Source organism: Bos indicus x Bos taurus, chromosome 26, assembly GCF_003369695.1.
Source record: "Bos indicus x Bos taurus breed Angus x Brahman F1 hybrid chromosome 26, Bos_hybrid_MaternalHap_v2.0, whole genome shotgun sequence".
In the NCBI taxonomy this organism is placed as follows: domain Eukaryota; kingdom Metazoa; phylum Chordata; class Mammalia; order Artiodactyla; family Bovidae; genus Bos; species Bos indicus x Bos taurus.
In genome coordinates, this window is record NC_040101.1 from 38,222,054 (window position 1) to 38,244,708 (window position 22,655).

Genomic DNA, 22,655 nt, shown 5'->3' on the forward strand with positions numbered 1-22,655 from the left:
ACACAGATAAAGTAAGGCTATGTACTGATATGCTGATGGAAATGTGAGCAAAGGCTTGTAGGAATCTAACCCTCTTGAGTGGGAATAATGGTTCACTATTCACCAACTCAGTACTCACATTAGCTTTATAGAATGTAACTATTGCTAATAATGAGAACTTATTGTATTTAAAATTAATTTTGGGACAATTTAGCTTCTTTAGCTTGTATTAGTCATGGGGAAAAGTAATTGTTAATGTAAGTACAGTACTGTGAAAAAAAATACTGTACTTTTATAAATTATATTGATGGCTTGCTTATATGTTCAATGATAGGAATGTGCTGTATAAAATGCAAAAGCAGTGGACAGAAATCTCAACAACAGCAGGTACAAGCAAAATGGTTACTTACACACAAAACAGATCTTTAATAACCTCTATGTAGTACTAAACAATACACTTGTAATTGGCTTCTGAAGCACTGTGTCATTTCTAAAGACCTGAAAACATTTAATGTTATTATAAAATTAAAAGTTCTTAATATCATAGAGTAATTTACTTTTTAAACCAGTGAGCTAGGAAATGATGGTCAGCTTCCACTAAGCTGGCTGTCTGTCGTAGCAAGTGGGCATAGATGACATACGTAGATGTGTTATTAAATTGAGGATTCTGAAAAAGATATTGAAGATAAGTGTGTTAAAATTGTGTTAACATGTAAAAGGAAAGACACTAAGCTTAATGAACTAAGTGGCAAATTCAGAAAACTAAATTTGAGATTATGAAATACTAGGTGAAATCCTTTAAAATAAGAATCTATTTGTTTCATTATTTAATTAACAGAGACTTGGATTTCCACAATGGTCCAGTGGCTTTGAATTAAGAAAGATTTAGGTCTGAGGGCTACTTCTACCACTTACTACTATACGCCCTTAAGAATGTTCCTTAAACTTTGACGCTCAACTTCTTCATCTAGAAAATGGGAATGATAATATCTATCTTGGGGGTTGTTTTGAGTATTAAAAAAAAAAAAAACTATAACATAAAGCACCTAGCTCACTGCCTCGTATAAATGGAAGGAATCACTCCTTTCCAATTAAGAAAAACCTGGTTCTCTCTTGATTTAAAAAAGGGAGGGACAGAGAATGCTAGAAAAATAAAAGCTGGTAATGAAACTTGCAATGTGAAAGGAGTTATTTGCATATTTCACAAAGAACAAGGGGAGAATCACCTAACAGCTCCTGAGAACTTTTAAATGTTAAAGGAGAGCTTGTAAACCAAGCACAAACTCTAGTTACATTTCCAAAATCTAAAACTCAACAATGTACATTTCAGAACTTGATAGTAAAAATAAGTATTACTGAACAATAAACTGAAATTGTAAAAAAGAAAAGAGCACCACATGTTTTCAAAACCATCCTGATTTATGGTCAGGATGGTTCAAAATAAGGGAGTGACCCCAGCTGATAATCTCACTAAGTGATAGCTCTTATGTGTAGAGCTTGCTGCTGCTGCTAAGTCACTTCAGTCATGTCCGACTCTGTGCGACCCCATAGACTGCAGCCCACCCAGGCTCCCCTGTCCCTGTGATTCTCCAGGCAAGAATACTAGAGTGGGTTGCCATTTCCTTCTCCAATGCATGAAAGTGAAAAGTGAAAGTGAAGTCGCTCAGTCATGTCCGACCCTTAGCGACCCCATGGACTGCAGCCTACCAGGCTCCTCCATCCATGGGATTTTCCAGGCAAGAGTACTGGAGTGGGATGACATTGCCTTCCTGAGGATCAAATACACTCTCCTAAAAATTTGAGCTTCATGTTGTAACTTTCTAGCTTTTACTATCTTCACATACATTTTCATTTTTTTTTCCAGTTTTGTCTTTCTCTTCTTACCTTTTTACCTTCCCTTCCTCTTCTTAGATCTCTCAACTGCTTTTTATCTATTTCCCCCTATTTCCCCCAACTTTTTCTTCTTTTTCTTTTTTCCTCTCTCCTCTTCCTTCTACCCATATCTTCCGTATTTTTTTATTGGACATAATATTAAATTAAACATTATATCTTATTTAACATAATTTTTCTTATCTTTAAATGAGACAATAATCTATACAACCATCTTTGGTAAACTGTGAAGAATAATACAAATATAGTATGCTAGCTATAGGAATACCATACTTCTCAAAAAATTATAAAAGTTAAAATTACTTTTCATTTGTTTGGACCTTATTTATTTATTTATATCAATGAATCTGTATCTCTTGAGAGGAAAAAGTTCATCATCTTTGCTTCAGCAAACATAAACAACCACTTTGATTTTTCCATTAGAATTCTAGCTTAAATATTTATTGAAAAGTTAGAAACCTACTAATTGGGAAACAAAAAAAGAGTTTTGAAGCCCCCTTAAAAAACTAGTTACAAGAAAGGAAGTTGACTGGAGGGGGAAGAAGTGCTTTTATTCTGTTTGTTCCAGAATTCAACAGCAGGAAGGCAAGAGCTAAATTAACATATTAATTCTGGAGATAATTTAGCTTCCCACTGTTTGTTATAGCTTTAATTCTCTGATTAAAAGTAATTATAATCTAAAAAGTATCAAAAACGCTGCTCAAAATAATACTTAGTACTGGATATCATTTTACTTACACATGTACAGATTGAAATATGAATTATCCAATTTCAACTAAGTTCTTGCTTTCTTACCTGTAAAAGTATAAAATATGCTCTAAGATCATCTTTTGTTCGTGGACTGAAAAAGAAAGAAGTGTAACTGATGAGAGATGCTTAATCTTACATCATCTAATAAAAATTATCAATGTTTCTGTGAGAACTGACTTGATAAAAGCTAAAACCTAGACTTGAATCTGAAAACATAAATGTAAATCATTGCCTAAAGTGTACTAGATGCCCTTTATAAATGTAAAGCCACATCATCTGAAATATAAATAAATAACATGTGTATTAAATTTTGAAATTTATATGTATGTATATTACATATATAATTTTAAAATTAGTAGTAATATTCCTCTATGGAAGAATTATCTGACTGAATAATGATTTAAATTATTTGGGTTTAAATAAAATCTAAACTATTTCTTCCTATAGTAGTCTACATAATTTTCAGATTATTTTCTAAATGGGACTACTGTTTTATTTTAGAAATTATATTTGAAAATATTTTAATAAGATCAAAGCAATTCATAAATATTAAAATTCCTGGTGATAAGAGAGTCCTGTTTTTTTTTTTCCCACTTTATAGCTGTACCATTAAAATGTCCATCTTCCTGTCCTATGCACTAGTATTTTAGTTCAGTGTACAGCTTTGGGTCCAGAACTGGTGGTTAAGATCATAGGCTCTTTTGCCAGACAGCCTGGGTTCTAATTATGACTAAGGCACTTATTGTGTTAACCTAGGCAATTTACTTCTCTGTAAATTAATTTCCTCAAGTGTGAAGTGAAAATAATCCTATTACCTATTTCACAGGATTGCAGTGAAGATTCAATATAAGAAATACATGCAAAATCATTTGAAAGGTCATTAGCCTATAGTAAACAGTCAATAAGCTATAGATCTTGTTGTTGTTACTATAAGTCCAAAATAAAACACAATTTTGGGGGTAGAGACCACATGATCCTTTCATAAGTAAGTTGCATCAAATTATTTTAATCTGTCTCAGGTACACATTTGAGGAGCAGGGGTTAGAAAGCTGTGGGAGCGTGCTCAGAGGGGACTAGGGTCCTGCAGTTTCAGATCACTGGACTTCCTCACTCTCCTAAGCATTCTGTTGACATTCTAATTTTTCCTCTTCATCTCCAATGAGGCATTATATATTCAACCAGAAACATAAAGTTCAAGGAAAATGCAAAAGTATTACTAGAACGATAAACTAGGAAAATATTAAGATAAAAATCACATGCAAAATATAATATGATTTCAATTGTTTTAAAAAGACAACTAGAAAAAAACTGCACAGTTACATTTTTACTTTTTTAATACTATTCTGCCTTTTCTCAATGTTCTATAAAAACCACAAATTTCTTTGAAAATTGGAACAATGTTAAAATATATAGGGTATATTTAACATATTTAAGAACTGTGGTTTGGTATTTTCAAACCGGGCTTAATATAAACATTTATATTATAATTTAATGGCACTGCTTGGCTTTAACAGCAGCTATTATTTAAATTGTTATTTAAGTAATATCAATTAAAATATGTACTTTTAAAACTGTATTTTTGTGTTCTGCATATTCCAAACACTATCAATTACATTGCCCATTCTTTACATAACAATTCAATATTCAGTTCCAGAAAAAAAATGTTTTAGTGGCTAAATTTATGTTTCCTTGTATTAGAAATAAGGAAATGTCTACTCTGCTACCCGGAAGCCCAAGGATAAATTTAATGCTCATATTATTTCATTCTAGGTTACTGATTTAACCACCCATCCTATTTTTGTAAAGCACATATATCTCTATACAACAAATTTTATATATAGTTTTAAAGAATTCACAGATCCTCTGAGGCTCACATGTGGATCCTCCTAATAAGTCATAAGTCTCGAGTTAAAAAGCTTTGTTATAAATGGTTTACAATTTCATTCTATGTTTTTACTATATCAACTAAAATCTTTTCTGAGTAAAACTGCTGCTGCTCCTAAGTCGCTTCAGTCGTGTTCGACTCTGTGCGACCCCATGGACGGCAGCCCACCAGGCTCCCTGTCCCTGGGATTCTCCAGGCAAGAACACTGGAGTGGGTTGCCATTTCCTTCTCCAATGCATGAACGGAAAAGTGAAAGTGAAGTCGCTCAGTCGTGTCTGACTCTTAGCGACCCCATGGACTGCAGCCTACCAGGCTCCCCCGTCCATGGGATTTTCCAGGCAAGAGTACTGGAGTGGGGTGCCATTGCCCTCTCCGTCTGAGTAACACACACATATATATATTACAGTTGGATGAGGTATACAGATTAACCATCTATACTGATGAGCTACAACTACAATATTGGTCACAATTACCCTTTCCATTCTTGTAACAGGCTGTTAATGATTCCCTTTAATACTGTCTTCTGAATGTCTTGAGGCTGTAGGCAAAAGAAAATCATGAAATAATTACGATTAGATATTTAGGTGACTTTTATACGTTACTTATATTTACAGATCTGTTTCAGTGGTTAAAATTGGACTTGATGACCGATTACTGCCGTTTATGGTGGTCTCAATTTCACTTCTGAAAGATTACAATGAAAATGTCCCCTGGGATGTGCACTGTACAACCTGCACAAACAGTGGTGGCTGTTTAATGATTACCATCAGTTTTATGTAACAGTGAAAAACAGAAAAAGAAAAATAGTTTCACTGTCTCTGGATCAACAAGATTAAATCATTAACACAAACTGAAGAACAGCATGTTTAACAATATAAAATGATGGCATACATTTTATACATATTTATATGTTATAATTAGCAGTTCAGTCCACATTTCATTATAAAGTACAACCAAATTATGTTAAAAAAAAAGATTAAAAATTTTTCTTACGGAATTTGAAAAACTTTTTAATTAAAAAAATATAAGAATTAAAAAATAATCTAACTTTCTGAGAATTTCAACCAAATTTATCAAAAAACTTTCTTATGTAATTATGTTACAGGTGAGTTTTACAATATTTGTGTGGCTGATTTCCAAGTACAGTATAGACTCAAACAATTGTATGATTTGCATGTTTCGTAAATGATACTTACAGTATTAAGTAAGGCATCATATACAGCATTCACAAATTTAGCATTAATCCCAGAGTCTTCAATAGTATTAGAGGCAGAGGCATCTTTCTGAAAATTCAATTAAAGAACTAAGTGTATATAACATTTTAAGAACTATTCTAAGTAATATCTGAATCATAACTATTCCTTCATAATTTGTAATATTAGTATGATGATATAAAAGAACTGTTACGGCTAAATTGCTAAAAATAAAAATAAATACATAAGGATTATTTTAATAATTTCTTTTTTAAAAACTTAAAGAATGGAGTCAAATGTTGTTATTCGCTAAGTCATGTTTGACTCTTTGTGATCTCATGGACTGCAGCATGCCAGGCTTCCCTGTTCTCTGCTATCTCCTGGAGTTTGCTCAAATTCATGTCCATAGAGTCAGTGAGATTATCTAACCATCTCAAGTATTACATTAGTACAAATAAAAACAATTTTTAAGATATCACTTAAGTAATTATTGTGATACCTATAATTTCAGAATTAATACATACTTATATTTGCTTAAGTAGCTGCGTAAGCCAATATTGGGTAGAAAAAGAGGTAAATTCAGTGTCTTTTGGGGGGAAAATTTAAAAAGTGAAAAATGTGCTTTACATGTTATTACCTTAAATGCAGCACTTAGTTCTGGAAAAGAATCAAATGTTGTAAGATAAAAATCATATACTGTTTTCCAATCTCCTGATGACTTAGCTTTTTCTACATCTTCCCTAAAATAAAAGCACTTATTAGCCACAACAGATAAAAACATTATTCAGATAATACAGCACTGATTCTTTACAGATAAGTGTTACCCAACATGCAACTTGAAATAATGAAGCTGAATACAGGAATGTGTTCCAGTTAATGTAAATATGTAGTTTCTGAATTTATAATTCTTAATTGGATTAAGATATTAATCCAGCTTCAACTTTCCCATTTATTTGCTTTTATAAAAGTTCACTTTTGGGCTTCCCTGGTGGTCCAATGGCTGTGAATCCACCTTGCAATGCAGGGGACGCCAGCTAGATTCCTGGTCTGGGAGGATCCCACATGCCACAGAACAACTAAGCCCAGGCACCACAACCACTGAGCCCGTGTGCCTGAAGCCTGTGCTCTGCAACCAGGGAAGCCACTGCAGTAAGGAGCCCGTGCACCACACACAGGAAGTAGCCCCCACGTGCTGCAACGAGAGAAAGTCCATGCACAGCAACAAAGACCCAGCACAGGCAAAATAAACAAACAAATATTTTTTAAAAGTTCATTTTGACATGCTCCTTATAATTATCTCTCTTTCCTTTCCAGCCAAATTTCTTGACAGATTTTGTTTACATTCTGTCCCTACTTTCTCTTTCTCACTGAGTCCTTTGAGTATCCATTTGGTTTTTATTATTAGGTTGGTGCAAAAAGTAAATATGGTTTTGCATTGTTGAACTTTGCCCTTTGATATTGGAATACACTCTTAAATAAATGTGGTTATGCTATTATACATCATTTTAATGCAATTTCTTGCTTTATGTTTTTTTGCTTTATTACTAGCTGTTTATTTTGTATTTTAGACTACAGAAATGATGTTAGACAAAAAGCTAATTTGAGCAATTTTTGTATTCGAGTTCAAAATGGGTCATAAAGCAGTGGAGACAATTAACAACATCAACAACACATCTGGCCCAGGAACTGCTAACGAATGTACAGTGCACTAGTGGTTCAAGAAGTTTTGCAAAGGAAATGAGAGCCTTGAAGATGAGGAGCATAGTGGCCGGCCATTGGAAGTTAACTATGACCAACCGAGAGCCATTATTGAAGCTGTTCTTATAACTACACGAGAAGTTGCCAAAAAACTCAACGCTGACCATTCTAAGGTCATTCGGCATTTGAAGCAAACTGGAAAGGTGAAAAAGCTCGATAAATGGATGCCTCGTGAGCTGACTGCAAATCAAAAGAGCCATTGTTTTGAAGTGTCATCTTCTCTTATTCTATGCAACCAACCATTTCTTGATTGGATTGTGACCTGTGACGAAAAGTGGACGTTATATGACAACTGCAATGACCAGCTCAATGGCTGGACAGAGAAGATGCTCCAAAGCACTTCCCAAAGCCAAACTTGCACCAGAAAAAGATCATAGTCACTGTTTGGGGGTCTACTGCCTGTCTGATCCACTACAGCTTTGGAATCCCAGCGAAACCATTACATCTGAGACATCTGAGAAGTATGCTCAGCAAATTGATGAGATGCGCTGAAAACTGCAACACCTGCAGCTGGTACTGGTCAACAGAAGGGATCCAATTCTCCATGACAACACCTGACCACATATCACACGACAAACGTTTCAAAAGGTGAACAAGTTAGGCCATGAAGTTTTGCCTCGTCTGTCATATTCACCTGACCTCTTACCAACTGACTATCACTTCTTCAAGCATCTTGACAACTTTTTGCAGGGAAAACACCTCCACAACCAGCAGGAGGGAGAAAATGCTTTCCAAGTGTTTGCTGAATTCTGAAGCATGGACTTTTCTGCTACAGGAATGAATGAACTTATTTCTTGTTGGGAAAAATGTGTCAACTGTAATAGTTCCTATTTTGATTAATAACGATGTGTTTGAGCCTACTTTTAATGATTTAAAATTCATGGCTGGAAACCAATATTACTTTTGTACCAACTTAATAGCAGCACGGTAGCTTCTATGGTCTATGGGTCATGTAGTAAATGAAATCTTATTTTTTAAATAGGACACAGTCCTTCATCTCCGCTTGTTTTGATTCATTTTCTCTTATTTAGTGTTTCTTTTGTTGCAACATTATCTATCCCTTACCTGTTAATTAATTTGTTCTCACCTTCAACTTAAGACATCCAGTCTTTGGTTCCTTCACTCTTTTTTTTTTTTTGGTTCCTTCACTCTTATAATACCTTATGAGCCATAAATTCAATTAATTTCCCACACAAAAATATTAAATTATGTGAAGTGCCGACATGCAGTTGATTATATGTCTACATGTAACAATGAGCCAAAACTTACAGAAAGTCTTTCATAGTTTTGGGCTGAACTGGAAGGATGGGTTCTGGCAGAACTGGGGCTTTCATTTCAGATGATAATGGATCTGTGGAGATGCGCTGTTTTTGTCTAACATCAAGGGAAATTGGTGGTAGGTCTCTCACTGTGAAGGATAAAGTATTCAATGCAATTAATCATAAGCTTTTCCAAATTACAAAAATGCCATGCTAAGTCAACATGAACAGAGAACGAATGGATTACTTTGTATTGCATTCACTTTGGGATCATATAATAGGAAAACCTACCACACTGAAGGGCACTCACTGGGAGAGTCTGTTGTCACCCTACCCAATTTCACCCACAACAGAGAAATTACATGCCATTAAAAGTTATATACAGATATAATATAGGGCTTCCCAGGTGGCTCAGTGGTAAAGAATCTGCCTGCTAAGCAGGAGATGCAGGTTCAATCCCTGTACCTCCAGAGGGCTGGGAAGATCCCTTGGAGAAGGAAATGACAACCCACTCCAGTATTCTTGTCTGGAAAATCCCATGGACAGAGGAGCCTGGTGGGCTACAGTCCATGGGGTCACAAAGAGTCAGACACAACTTAGTGATTGAACAACAACAAAAACAGATATAATATAGAATTTTTCTTTCACTGCCTCCCTTCCTATAAATTGTCTTTTAGAGACTATTTCAGCGAGATGAGATGTTTTTAGTGATTATTAGCTTTCTGAATATAGTTGCTCCTTGAATGGTGCAGAACTTGGGCACCGACCCCTCACATAATTTTACAGTTGGCCTTCTGCACCCTCAGTTCAACCAAACACAGATTCTGTCGTAGTACAGTACTTCTATACTGAAATTCATTGAAAAAAAAAATCAGCCTGTAAGTGGACTCACACCGTTCAAAACCATGTTGTTCAAGGGTCAATCGTATAGGTAGGTCACTTACTTATATTCTCTGCAATTTTCTGTTGGGGTTTCAGCACTTTGTTATCAATTTGCATGAACAGTTTATGTATTTTTCTTTTCCCCCAAATACCCACTGGTTCAATGACTGGCCTTTTTGTTACATTTCATAACCTTATAATGGTAAAATAAAACAAGTACAGAAATAGCTCATAAAACAAATGTATGGCTTAAAGATTACTGCAAGGCAAACACCTGTGAAACACTAACCAGTCAAGAAACAGAGTGTTACCAGCCCCTCCCTGCTCTGTCTATTCCTATGTTAGTTAATTTCTCTCAATTTCTTTATAACTCTTTCCTCATTTCTTTTTTTTTGTTTGTTTTCATATTTTGTCTTTATTTTTTTTAATTAATTTTATTTTATTTTTAAACTTTACATAATTGTATTAGTTTTGCCAAATATCAAAATGAATCCACCACAGGTATACATGTATTCCCCATCCTGAACCCTCCTCCCTCCTCCCTCCCCATACCATCTTTTTTAAATGTTTTTTTTTAAATGTTAAATATTTTCTCATTTTTTAGGTCTCATAAGGTGCTTTTACATTTGTTTTTTTTTATGTTCCTTCCAGTTTATTTCTAAAATTAAATTCTAATTATTTCCTTTATTGTCACTTCAGTTTTCATCTTTTGCAATTCTAATTTATGGCATTCTTTCAGGTGTCATATCATTTTCTTAATGAATTTTAGCTCATTTTGAAATAGAATTTTATCTTTTTTTGTGGGCATGTGTTTCTGATGCGCTCTCATTGCTCAAGTGGCTATTATTGTTTTTTATTACAATAAAATTTTGTAATTAAAAATTATAAATTTTGCAGCCAATTTGATTTGAAATTATTTCCCCCAAATTTTTAGAAGGAGGTGTAGCTCTCCTTTTTTCGTTTTTATGTAGAACTCAAATATATGGTAGCTTGCTTTCTGGGATTCCAGGCCCTGCTTCCCTGCTCCACTTTTATTCCAGTTTTCTCTGTCTTTAATCGCTATTGTCCCAGAGCTGCTCAAATTTGATTGTAATCTCAGGATACCCTCCACACCCACCCCCAGACTGGAGGGAAGTACTAGTTGGGTTCAGACCTGACATGGGCCACCTGCATGCACCTGCTCTTGGCAAAACCCCTCCCAATTTCAGTTTCTGTTCTCTAATTGGCCTCCTGAGCTTTCCAATGAATAGCCATTCCCTTCTTCAGGGGATCTTCCCGACCCAGGGATCAAACCCTTGTCTCCCGCATTGCAGACAGATCCTTTACCATCTCAGCCACCAGGAAAGCCCTTATCCAGTGAATACCTGCTGCTTATTTGAAAGCTCTCTTGATCTTGAGTCCGTCAAACAGCCCAGATGCTTCCTTCTGCTTACATCTTCTGATTCTGGTGGTTTGTCCTGCTATCTTTTGGGGTTTACAGGGACATTTTATGAGCTAATTCTGTAGTAAATGATGTCCAAGATGTTTAATTTTGCTATAGAGGTGGTGTGTGTTTTACTAGGGACTCAGGGAGATTAAAAAACAATACTGCTTCTGCTGTTACCTTCTTTAAAATCTGTTTGCCTTTTAATTTTATTTCTGAACACAGAAAAGTAATTTTTCTTATTTTATTCATTTTTAATTGGAGGATAACTGCTTTACAATATTGTGCTGGTTTTTGCCATATATCAACATGAAACAGCCACAGGTATACATATGTCCCCTCACTCTTAAACCTCCCTCCCGCCTCCCACCTCATGCCACCCCTCTAGGTTGTCACAGAGCGCCAAGTTTGAACTCCCTGTGTCATATAGCAAATCCCCACTTGCTATCTGTTTTACATATGGTAGAGTATATTTTTCAATGCTACTCTCTCAATTCATCACACCTTCTCCTTCCCCAACTGTGTCCACAAGTCTTGGAAACAGAGAAGAATTTAAATAATACTTCTATTACTTAATTTGTCAACATATTCCTTTAGTAATTTTTTATGATTAGTAATCCAAGCCTTCTCTCCCTAGAGACCTAGAGAGCAGATGACCATGTATCTCTTCTAATCTGTGCTTCTTTTCCCACTGCAGTACATGTGAAGGATGTACTTACCACATTGCCAAGCAAACAGTAAATGCTCAATAAATTTTATCATTTCTAGAATTTATGAGGCAATGCAATGTAAAGTGTATTTTTTTCCTAAATGCCCCATTTCAGAATACCATGTATAAAAGTATATCACTGCACACTGTTTTTTGATACTTTTATCATATATCAAGTTCTTCTATATTCTGGAGCCTATTATTGGGCTAATGCATATGACTCTACTGACCTGTTAACTTTTGTACGAAATAATTTCACTTACTATAGCTTAATATCTATCAATACCTGGTAAGGCAATAGGCTTGGTGAGAGATAGCTGGTGGCTTGGGCCTGAGTGGTAGTAGTAAACTGATGAGAAATGGTTGGATTTGTGACATATTCTGAATATAGAATGATAGGAAGATGTGTCAGCAGACAGAGAAATGCCAGGATTTATTAAAAGAAAGATGAGCCAAAGATGACTTTGATAATTTAGCTTGACCATTAACTGGGCCCATTTACTGAAATGGAGAACACTAGACCACTCAGTTCAGTTCAGTCACTCAGTCGTGTCTGACTCTTTGCAACCCCATGAACCGCAGTAAGCCAGGCCTCCCTGTCCATCACCAACTCCTGGTGTCCACCCAAATCCATGCCCATGGAGTCGGTGATGCCATCCAATCATCTCATCCTCTGTCATGCCCGTCTCCTCCTGCCCTCAATCTTTCCCAGCATCAGGGTCTTTTCAAATGAGTCATCTCTTTGCATCAGGTGGCCAAAGTATTGGAGTTTCAGCTTCAACATCAGTCCTTCCAATGAACACCCAGGACTGATCTCTTTGCAGTCCAAGGGACTCTCGAGAGTCTTCTCCAACACCACAGTTCAAAAGCATCAATTCTTCGGTGCTCAGCCTTCTTCACAGTCCAACTCTCACATCCATACATGACCACTGGAAAAACCATAGCCTTGACTAGACGGACTTTTGTTGGCAAAGTAATGTCTCTGCTTTTTAATATACTGTCTAGGTTGGTCATAACTTTCCTTCCAAGGAGTAAGCGTCTTTTCATTTCATGGCTACAATCACCATCTGCAGTGAATTTGGAGCCCAGAAAAATAAAGTCAGCCACTATTTCCACTGTTTCCCCATCTATTTGCCATTAAGTGATGGGACTGGATGCTAGACCACTAGAGGAAGTTTGGGGTTTTTTCAGGGGTTGGGGTGGGTGGGAGTCAGAAAGTTTTCTTTAGGCCATATTAAAGGTAAGATGCTTATGAGACATCCAAATGCAGATGTTGAGTAGATATGACTCTTGAGTGCAGGGGAGCTGTGAAGGTTTATAGCTCATAGTAAAAATGCTCGATTAACGAGATCCCTAAGGAGAGGGTAAACAGAGAAGAAGCCTGAGAATTGAGCTCTGGGGACTGTGTCCTGGAGCAGTTCAACACTGGAAGCCAATTAATTCTCTCTCTTTTATTTCACAGTGAAAATACTGAAGGCTGGACTTTTATTTTGAATGTAGCTCTAGTCTTCTCTTCTAATTTATGATGCAGTACTTTCATATTAAATAGTTGCTATTTTCTAAACCTGTAAGTTCAGTCTTAAATTTCTTAAATATAGAAATTAAGGAAGCTATTAAAATTTTTTTCAGCCAGTATGCTTAAATTTCTATTATTTATTCTAGTTTTATGCCATTGCAGTTAAGGAATATAAACTTAACAATTTCTTATATAAGTAATTTATTGAAAACAACTTTGTCCATTTATTATAAAATTTTATTAAAGACTCAGGATTAGAAAGGATGAAACAACACCATCATTTTCAAATGATTTAATTATAAACACTAAGTCGCTTCAGTCGTGTCCGACTCTGTGCGACCCCATAGACGGCAGCCCACCAGGCCCTGCTGTCCCTGGGATTGTCCAGGCAAGAACACTGGAGTGGGTTGCCATTTCCTCCTCAAATGCATGAAAGTGAAAAGTGAAAGTGAAGTTGCTCAGTCGTGTCCGACTCTTCTCGACCCCAAGGACTGCAGCCTACCAGGCTCCTTCATCCATGGGATTTTCCAGGCAAGAGTACTGGAGTGGGGTGCCATTGCCTTCTCCCAATTATAAACACAGACAAATCCAAAACAACCTCCAAATATCGCCAATAATCCAAAATAGAAAAACTAAGAGTTTAGCAAGGTGCATGGATTTTTAACACCAGCAACAAACTACAAAATACAGTTTTTAAAATGTGTAAAACTATTAAAAAAATAATAAATAAATTGTAAAATCTCCATCGAGAAAATACTAAAAGTTTGTTTACAGATTGAAAAAAAGATCTAAATAAATAGAAAGCAATACCACATTTGTGGCTGATGATCATAAAGAAGACAATTTTCCCTAACTGGTCATCAGATTCAAAACAGTTCAATAAAATTCCAGGCTTCCCTGGTGATTCAGACATAAGGAATCCACCTGCCAGGGAGGAAGAACCAGGTTCAGTCCCAGGTCTGGGAAGATCCCATTTGCCATGGAGCAATAGACTGGGCACCACGACTACTGAGCCTGTGCTTTAGAGCCAGGGAACTATAACTAGTGAAGGCCACGTGCCCTACAGTCTGTGCTCCAGAACAAGGAAGCCACCGCCATGAGAAGCAGCTCATGAACCGGAACTAGAGGGCAGCCCCCGCTCGCTGTAACTAGAGAAAGCCTGCACAGCAACGAAGACCGGGCACAGCCATAAATAAATAAATAAAATTATTTTTCAAAAAATCCCAGCAATATTTTGGACTTTATTTATTCTAAAAGTCATATGGGAGACCAAATCCACAAGAATAGCTACAGAATTTCTAAAGAAACAGGAGTAAGAAGAGGGGACCTTGCTATACCCTCAAAATTTTTTTGAGGTTATAGTAACCAAGACAGTGTTTTACTAACATAGGATTAGATAAGTTAACCAATGGAATAGAGAACCCAGAATCATATCCATCCATACATAAAAGTTCAATATATGAAATATATGGCAGATCATTGGAAGAAACAAAGAATTTGAAAATATGGTTAACCACATGGGGAAAATATGAGGTTGAATCCCTATCACATACTTTATAAATTAGGAATAGGAGAATCCTTCTGCTTTTGGGACAAAGAAGTTTCTTTTTTTATAGGTGTAACCAAAAAGTACAACTATAAACAAATTGATACTTTTGACTATGTTAAAATTAAAAACTTCTGATTACCAAAGATACCGTGAATTAACAAAAATGTAAGTTACAAGTTGGAAGGAAAATCTGAAATAAATACAACAAAAGATGAGCACCTAGAGATATTTCCTAAAAAATCACTGAGAAAAAAAAAAAAAGAAAAATAATACAGACAGAAAGTCTATTGTATTTTTTGCTTATCATGTTCCTTCTTGAGTTCAACATTGCTTCTTTCATTGTTTCCCTTCTGTTCAGGGAACCCCGTAATACATTCTTTTAGACCATCTACTGGCAACAAATTCTGTTTTTTTTTTTCCTTCATCTGGGAATGTCCTGATATCCTCTCCATTCCTGACAATAGGATTCTGGGTATAGGATATATGATTCGGGGTTGGCAGTTCCCTCAGCCACTTCCTTCTGGCCTCCTTTACTGATAAGAAGTTGTTATTTGAAAGATTTCCCCCTATCAGTAACGGTATCATGTTTCTATGGCTACTTTTCAATATTTGTTGCTGTTGTCTTTAGTTTTTAGAAGTCTAATTATGCTAAGACTTGATGAGGATCTCTTTGGGCTTACCCTGTATGGGATTTGCTCAGCTTCTTGAACCTAGAGGTTCATGTCTCTTACCAAGTGTGGGAAGTTTTCAACTATTTTTTGAGTACTTTTTCAGCCTACCCTCTCCTTTCTCTCCTAAGACTCCAATGACAAGAATGTACTATCTTTTGTTACTACCTGTTACCCACAGGTCTCTGAGATGATTCATTTTTGTTTCTATCCAATCTATTTTCTCTTTATTGTTCAGATTGGGTAATTTCCACTGTTCTATATTCCAGCTCATTAATTCCTGTCCCTTCCATTCTGCTGCTGAGTCCACCTACTAAGCATTTTACTTTGGTTACTATATTTTGTCAAGCATTAATACTGTGAAGAAGGCTGAGCACCGAAGAATTGATGCTTTTGAACTGTGGTGCTGGAGAAGACTCTTGAGAGTCCCTTGGACTGCAACGAGATCCAACCAGTCCATTCTGAAGAAGATCAGCCCTGGGATTTCTTTGGAAGGAATGATGCTAAAGCTGAAACTCCAGTACTTTGGCCACCTGATGCGAAGAGTTGACTCATTGGAAAAGACTCTGATGCTGGGAGGGATTGGGGGCAGGAGGAGAAGGGGACGACAGAGGATGAGATGGCTGGATGGCATCACTGACTCGATGGATGTGAGTCTGAGTGAACTCCGGGAGTTGGTGATGGACTGGGAAGTCCGGCGTGCTGCGATTCATGGGGTCGCAAAGAGTCGGACACGACTGAGCAACTGAACTGCACTGAACTGAATACTTACAAACCAATAGATTAACATTCTGTAGATTCTAAATTCTACAATAATGAAATGTAATTCCATTACTGTAATGTAATCAGAATATATTTCAACTAAGAGAACACAATCATCACAGCAGTAACATAGCTATAAGGTTCTTCCTTCCTTCCTTCTTCATTCTCCCAATCAAGCATTATCTTTGGATATCTCACTAACTTCAAATTTAGAGTATCTTTTAAAATAAACTTTTCACATTAGAAGATAGCACAGAACTGCTTATTTCTTATACTCAAGAGCAATAATTTTTGAACTTTACTGTACATCAGAATCACCTGAAGACCCTGTTGAACTAAAACAAAAATAACTGGGCCCCCTAAAGTTTGTGATTCAGTAGGTCTGGGGTAGGGCCCAAGAATCTGCATTTCCAACATGCAAGCCTGAGGATAACATTGAGGAACACAGTTCAGTGATTTAGAGAGAACAAAGACAGTGATAATATAGTGAATAAAGCAGATGATTAACCTTCTTTAATTCAATTCTACAATTTAGTTTTATACCTAAATATTAAATATGGAAATATCTCATTTCTAGCAATCTGTACTTTAAGCACAAATCAGACAGAAGTTCATCAGTTAGTAAAATGAGATAGCTCTGTAAATGATTTGTTAGGTGTTATGTTTGGCAATCGTTAGTAAAGGGAAAGAAAGCTGCAGAAAAGAACCTCTCTCCAACACCAGACTTGTTTTATTATTACTTTTTGAGGCTCCTCTACAGTTTCTCTTCCTCTTCACCAGGCTTACCCTTTCCTATCCCTTCCCACACACCTTTCTCAACCTGGCTATAAACACCCACTATTAGATACAAACAGGCTCATTCACATATAAATTAACTTATTCACTCACAGAGCATATATACACATTTTTATACCCACTCATTTTTATTAATATCACGCTGAGGTGGAAGAGAGAAATTTTAGTTAGTAAGAGAACTGGATTTTGGCAAAGATTGAGAGTGGGGAGATTCTTACATAAGAGAAATCGTAATGCCAAAGCCGAGAGGATTAGAGGATGAGGTTAGAACCAGAGGCCCAGATGGAATTTATTTTTAGTTTGGAAGGTAACTTGGGCTGAAGAGTAGTGCAGAATGCTAACGTACTATGTTAATGGGACTTGAGTCACAAAGAAAGGCAGAGTCCTTTGCTCACATTAGTGAATGAAAGCCAAACTACAGGATGTGACATTCAGTTATTAAGAAAGGAAGAATAACAGCTCACAGCTGCTCTCATGTCCCTGAATATCAAGGCATTGTTTCCAGAGACAGGCTTTCAGCCTGTTCTCGCAGATGGTTATTAAAACCTAATTCAAAAGAGAAAATCAATAACGGTGGTGATGAAGGATTAATTAAATCTCAAAATGATATTATAAATAGAACAGCAAATCTTGTTCTATCATATACAGCTTTCTCTGCAATATAGAATATCATAATACACAGAAAAAAGTCACAATATACCCTTATCAGTGAACCTGTCATTTAGGTTTCATTCAGCCAATACATAGGAACACTCTGTGCTAAATTGATAAGCAGTAATCATTTTCCCTTTCTTTTTTTTTTCCCCCTTTCTTTTAATATACTGTTGCCAATTTTAGTTGGTTGCTTAGAAACATTAAGTAAAATACTTGCTGCCATGTGAGAAGAGTAAGGGTTATGGTGGGGGTTGGTAGTGTATTTTTTAAAATGTGAGGATCATAATATAACCACATAATATAACCACATAATATAACCATCATAATATAACCACATAATATAACCACATAATATAACCACATATAACCACATAATATAACCATATAAGGGTGTGAGATTATTAGCAAAAATTTACCAGCTCACTGTTTTCAAGAAGTTATCATAGGCTGACTCTGGTTGGAGACCAGTAATATGTAGCTTTCCACAACCGCATCACCGAGATGATGACTGACATTGTAAACTGGCCACATGGATAAGAGACTGAAGGTAGCTTCTAGTTAGTCAGCACAGGTACCAAGAGCAGCATCAAAAGCAATAGGAGTCTCTATGAAGGTTAGGCATTCAACAAGAGAACTGGGTCTTTGATCCTTATCCCCCTGTTGCAGGAAAGTAAACGATGATGCTTTTTTTGCTGCTGGTTTGCTGCTGGTGACACACTGATGCAAAACGCTATACCCCAAATTATCCCAAATAATTTGTAATTAAATAAGTAATAAGTAATGGAAAAAGCACCAGTCTTGGAAACAAGAGCCTAGGTCCTGTTGCTGGCTGGGTTACTAACTTTCATAACCTTAGACAAATCACTGAAACTCTTTCGGCCTTGGCTGTGACCTTATAAAATAAAAGAGATGGCCTAAGTTGATCATTCCCAAGGCTCCAAAGAAGAACTTTAAGGGCCACCTCAGGGGAATGGTGCTGTGTCCACTCAGGGAAACTAAGCTTTTCTCTGCTTAATACACTGAAGCTCTACGAAAGATTGCTTTTCAAAAGGTGTTTGCTCTGAAAATTTAAAAGCACTGGTTCAATAATTTCTAATTCCCATCTCTAAAACTTTTAAGAACAAAATGGACAGGACTTATAAACCAACTGAAAAGGTAAAAATTCTCTATTATAGAACATAATGTAATGACCCATAAAAGAAAAGTTGAAGGAGCTTGGAAATTTAACATTCATATGTCATCTAAACACCTGATTTTAGTTATAAGTTTCTGTCTTACAACAGGGTAAAGGAAAAAGTTCTGAAATAAGCCTCAAAAGACCTGTTCCCCGCCCCCACTCCTGGATATACACCTTACATTCACATGATGTGGCAGTTCTGAAATAGGTCCATAAATTCTTTGATATTCCTCCCATCACAAGATGGAGTCTAATTCTCCCTTTGAAGATAGCCCAGACTTAGGGGCTCCCTGCTGATGAAAAATGTGGCAGAAGTGATGCTGTATGACATTACAGAATAAAGCCAATCTTTCTATCATGTATAAAGACAAGTGGCAAAAATGAAGCCTAAGTTTACATGGAAGTAGGAGCTAGAAAACTATGAAATGTCAAAAACAAAACTCAACAAGGATCAAACAAGATCAGTATCTTGGAAAATTAACCCTTTAAATAAAAAAACCCTCAGGTGTAGAAGATATTTTACAACTCATAATGCCCTGTTTCCTCAGTCTATAGATGAGCAAATGAAGGGCCATCAGGTCTAGGTTTAATGTCTAAGGTCCCAAATGACAAGTTATTCCCTGGTAGCTCATCTGGTAAAGTATCCTCTTGCAAGTATCCCTGGTTCGATTTCTGGGTCAGGAAGATCCCCCAATCCACTCCAGTATTCTTGCTTGGAGAATCCTCATGCACAGAGGAGTCTGGCAGGCTACGGTCCATGGCGTCGCAAAGAGTTGGACACAACCGAATGGCCAAGCACAGTAACAGCAAACTCAAAGACTCAGTTCATACTTAATATCCTAATTGACAACCTGCAAGTGCTGGGCAGGTAACAAGTGAGTTACAATTTGAAGGCTCCCTCTTCTGGTTCAGTACTCTGCACTGCTTCTGACTACTTCAGCAGTGGCAAGCCGTGGAAACAGGAAGAGACCAGAGTGAATTAGTCATAACAGGTGGTGTTTACATCTTTGTCTATAGGATGACTTTTCTGAACATTTGGCAGAAAATAAAATTGAAGGCAGGAGAGAGAAAAGAAGAAAGAAGGGAAAAAGAACCCACTCTGACTCAGAGAGCCATCAGAGCCAAATAAAAGTGACATATGACATATTCACTGGTGTTTGGAGATGTACTTTCTTACTAAGTTCAATAGTGTGTGTGTTTGTAAAGCTTCAGCAGAAGCATACATAAAATGTTCTTTTTTGGGTCTAGTCATAAAAATATTCAAAAGCGAAGTCACTCAGTCGTGTCCAACTCTTTGCAACCCCATGGACTGTAGCCTACCACGCTCCTCCGTCCATGGGATTTTCCAGGCAAGAGTACTGGAGTGGGTTGCCATTTCCTTCTCCAGAGGATCTTTCCAACCCAGGGATCGAACCCAGGTCTCCCACATTGTAGGCAGACGCTTTACCATTTGAGCCACCCAGGCTGCTTGTAAAATATTCAAAAGCCCTTTTTATACAAGGTTACCTCTAATAGAATAGATGTCTTACCCTGGACATACATTAGAGAATTGTAGCTCTGAGACAGATTACAGGATGAACTGGCCAGAAACCCAGAAAAAGTTCTTCCCACATATTTCCTCAAATTATTTGTTGAGTAAAGTCTCTGAGTACCATGGACACTGGATCCTGGGGATATACAGAGATTGTAAATGTGTTTACTGCTGAACCCAACAATTCCACTTCTAAGAATATCCTACAGATAAGCCACACAGGAACAAATGACACATGTTTAGAGCCATTCATTGTGGCACTGTACACAATGCAAGAGACAAAATAAACAATTTATTGATTTTAGGATCTTGGTAAGTCCAATATAAAGGAATATAAAAAAAGAGTAAGGAAGCTCTTTATGCACTGATACAGAAAGATATCCAGGATACATTAACAACAACAAAAATAACAAGTGCTAGGTAATATGTAGGCAGTTATTTTTTAAGATAAAGTGGAAAATCAGCATGTATATTTATATTTGCTTTCATTTGCATAAAAACACAGGAAAGAATACAAAAGACAGCAGTGTGAAAGTGAGACATCTAAAACACACCTATTTTTACAATTTTGATTTTTGAAACACATAAGTGTGCTAGCCATTCAAAAAATTATAATTTTAAAAAGTTAGATGGGCCCTTTCCCTCTCCCCACAAAAAAACCTTAAAGAGTTTATAGACTGGTCAAGAGACAGATGAATCAATAATTCAATGCAGCAAGGTACTCTAAGTTCTTGACAGATAAATCACTCCCACAGGCATGGTTAAGAAAAAGTAAGTCCAAGGTGAGTCACTCTGACCTAGAAAAGGATCTTGGAGATTTAGCCCCAAATCAATTCTTTCTCCCAGGAATCCTGGAGATGGGGTCATCTGAGGCCTTGAAAGTGAAAGTGAAGTCGTTCAGTCGTGTCCAACTCTTTGCGACCCCATGGACTGCAGCCTACCAGGATCCTCCATCCAAGGGATTTTCCAGGCAAGAGTACTGGAGTGGGTTGCCATTTCCTTATCCAGGGGATCCTCCCGACCCAGGAATCGAACCCAGGTTTCCTGCATTGGAGGCAGACGCTTTGCTGTCTGAGCCACTAGGGAAGTCCTTGGAGATACTTTTTCTAAGGCAGAAATCCTACAGCAGCTATTGTGAGCCCTTTTCTCTCCCCAGATGCCAAGTCCTGGGTTTCTTCTCACAGTGTTTCCCTGTCTGCCTCTAAAGCTGCTCCTGGAGAGGCTGTGAAAACTCTGTGGCACTTCACCTGCACACAGGTCACAACACCCCACCACTCACAGACCCAGCGCCCTCTGAGCTGAGACCACTCTCTTCTTCCCTGGGCTCTTGGAGCAGCATGGACCATGGGACATACTTCTCCAGGTAAAAACCACACAGTTCACTATGGCACCTCATGGCTCACCTAGAGTCAACTCAGAAAATGGACTGAGCAGGGAGAGGACCGGTGCCCCTGGGCGCCATCAGAGTTCATGTCAACTCTTCCTGAAATAACCGAGAGTGCAAAGACATTTGAAAAGGCATGGAGAGGAATTACTTCCCTTCTTTCAGAGACAGTCTGTGCTGTTTAAAGATGTCTTAAAATAATCTGACAGGAGCATGATCACTGTAGAAAAGAAGGTACGAAAGAGTAAGAGAGGATGTAGTGCTCACCCTGTCCCCCATTATTGCCATTTATATTGTTTCTCTGAAGATGTATCATCCCCGGCAGCTGTTATAGTAGGTAAAACTCCCACACTGCTCTGATCTTTAAAAGGACAGCCAACTCGAAAGGCATACCTAGTCACGTGATCCGCAGGGAAGCGAGGCATCCCTGGGCTGTGAGGTAAACCCACGCTGGGCTTTTGCAGCTTCTCTAATACCACTTGAAGATCAGACGGGGAGACAAGCTGTTAAGAGAATACCCAGCATGGGTCCCGCGAGAGGGAGGAAAACTGGAATAACTGCCAAGAATGAGGCATCTTTGAGGAAACAATCTTATTGGCAAGAGAGGCTTTGCAAAAGATCAAGGAATTATAAACATGCTTCCATTTGGAAGGCTTGGTCTAACTTCCCACTCAATAAAAGAGTTCTTTTGCAGCAGCCTTGACATATGAACTCCACATCACGCCTGAATTCAAGCGGCACCCAGACAGAACGGTTATGAGAAGTCAGCGCCAGCAGTTCCAACACAGTAAAGGAAGTCTGCTAAGATGCCTACTCCCGTAGGGTGATATACACATAAAGATATATACACTCCAAGATGAGGGTGGGGCTGAGTGCAGACTCCACAAGAAT

At 37.3% G+C, this 22,655-nt stretch overlaps 1 protein-coding gene across 1 annotated transcript in view; it reads right to left on the reverse strand.

Annotated features, from left to right (window-relative positions):
- The window catches only part of HECTD2 (HECT domain E3 ubiquitin protein ligase 2), a 74,124-nt gene that overhangs the window by 24,653 nt on the left and 26,816 nt on the right, over nt 1-22,655 (reverse strand). Inside the window, exons 3-8 of the mRNA XM_027528590.1 lie at nt 8,725-8,863; nt 6,335-6,437; nt 5,701-5,787; nt 4,978-5,042; nt 2,665-2,710; nt 537-646 (exon numbers count right to left, since the gene is read on the reverse strand). Of these exons, the coding sequence (XP_027384391.1) occupies nt 537-646; nt 2,665-2,710; nt 4,978-5,042; nt 5,701-5,787; nt 6,335-6,437; nt 8,725-8,863 (550 nt within the window). The remainder of the gene's footprint in view (nt 1-536; nt 647-2,664; nt 2,711-4,977; nt 5,043-5,700; nt 5,788-6,334; nt 6,438-8,724; nt 8,864-22,655) is intronic.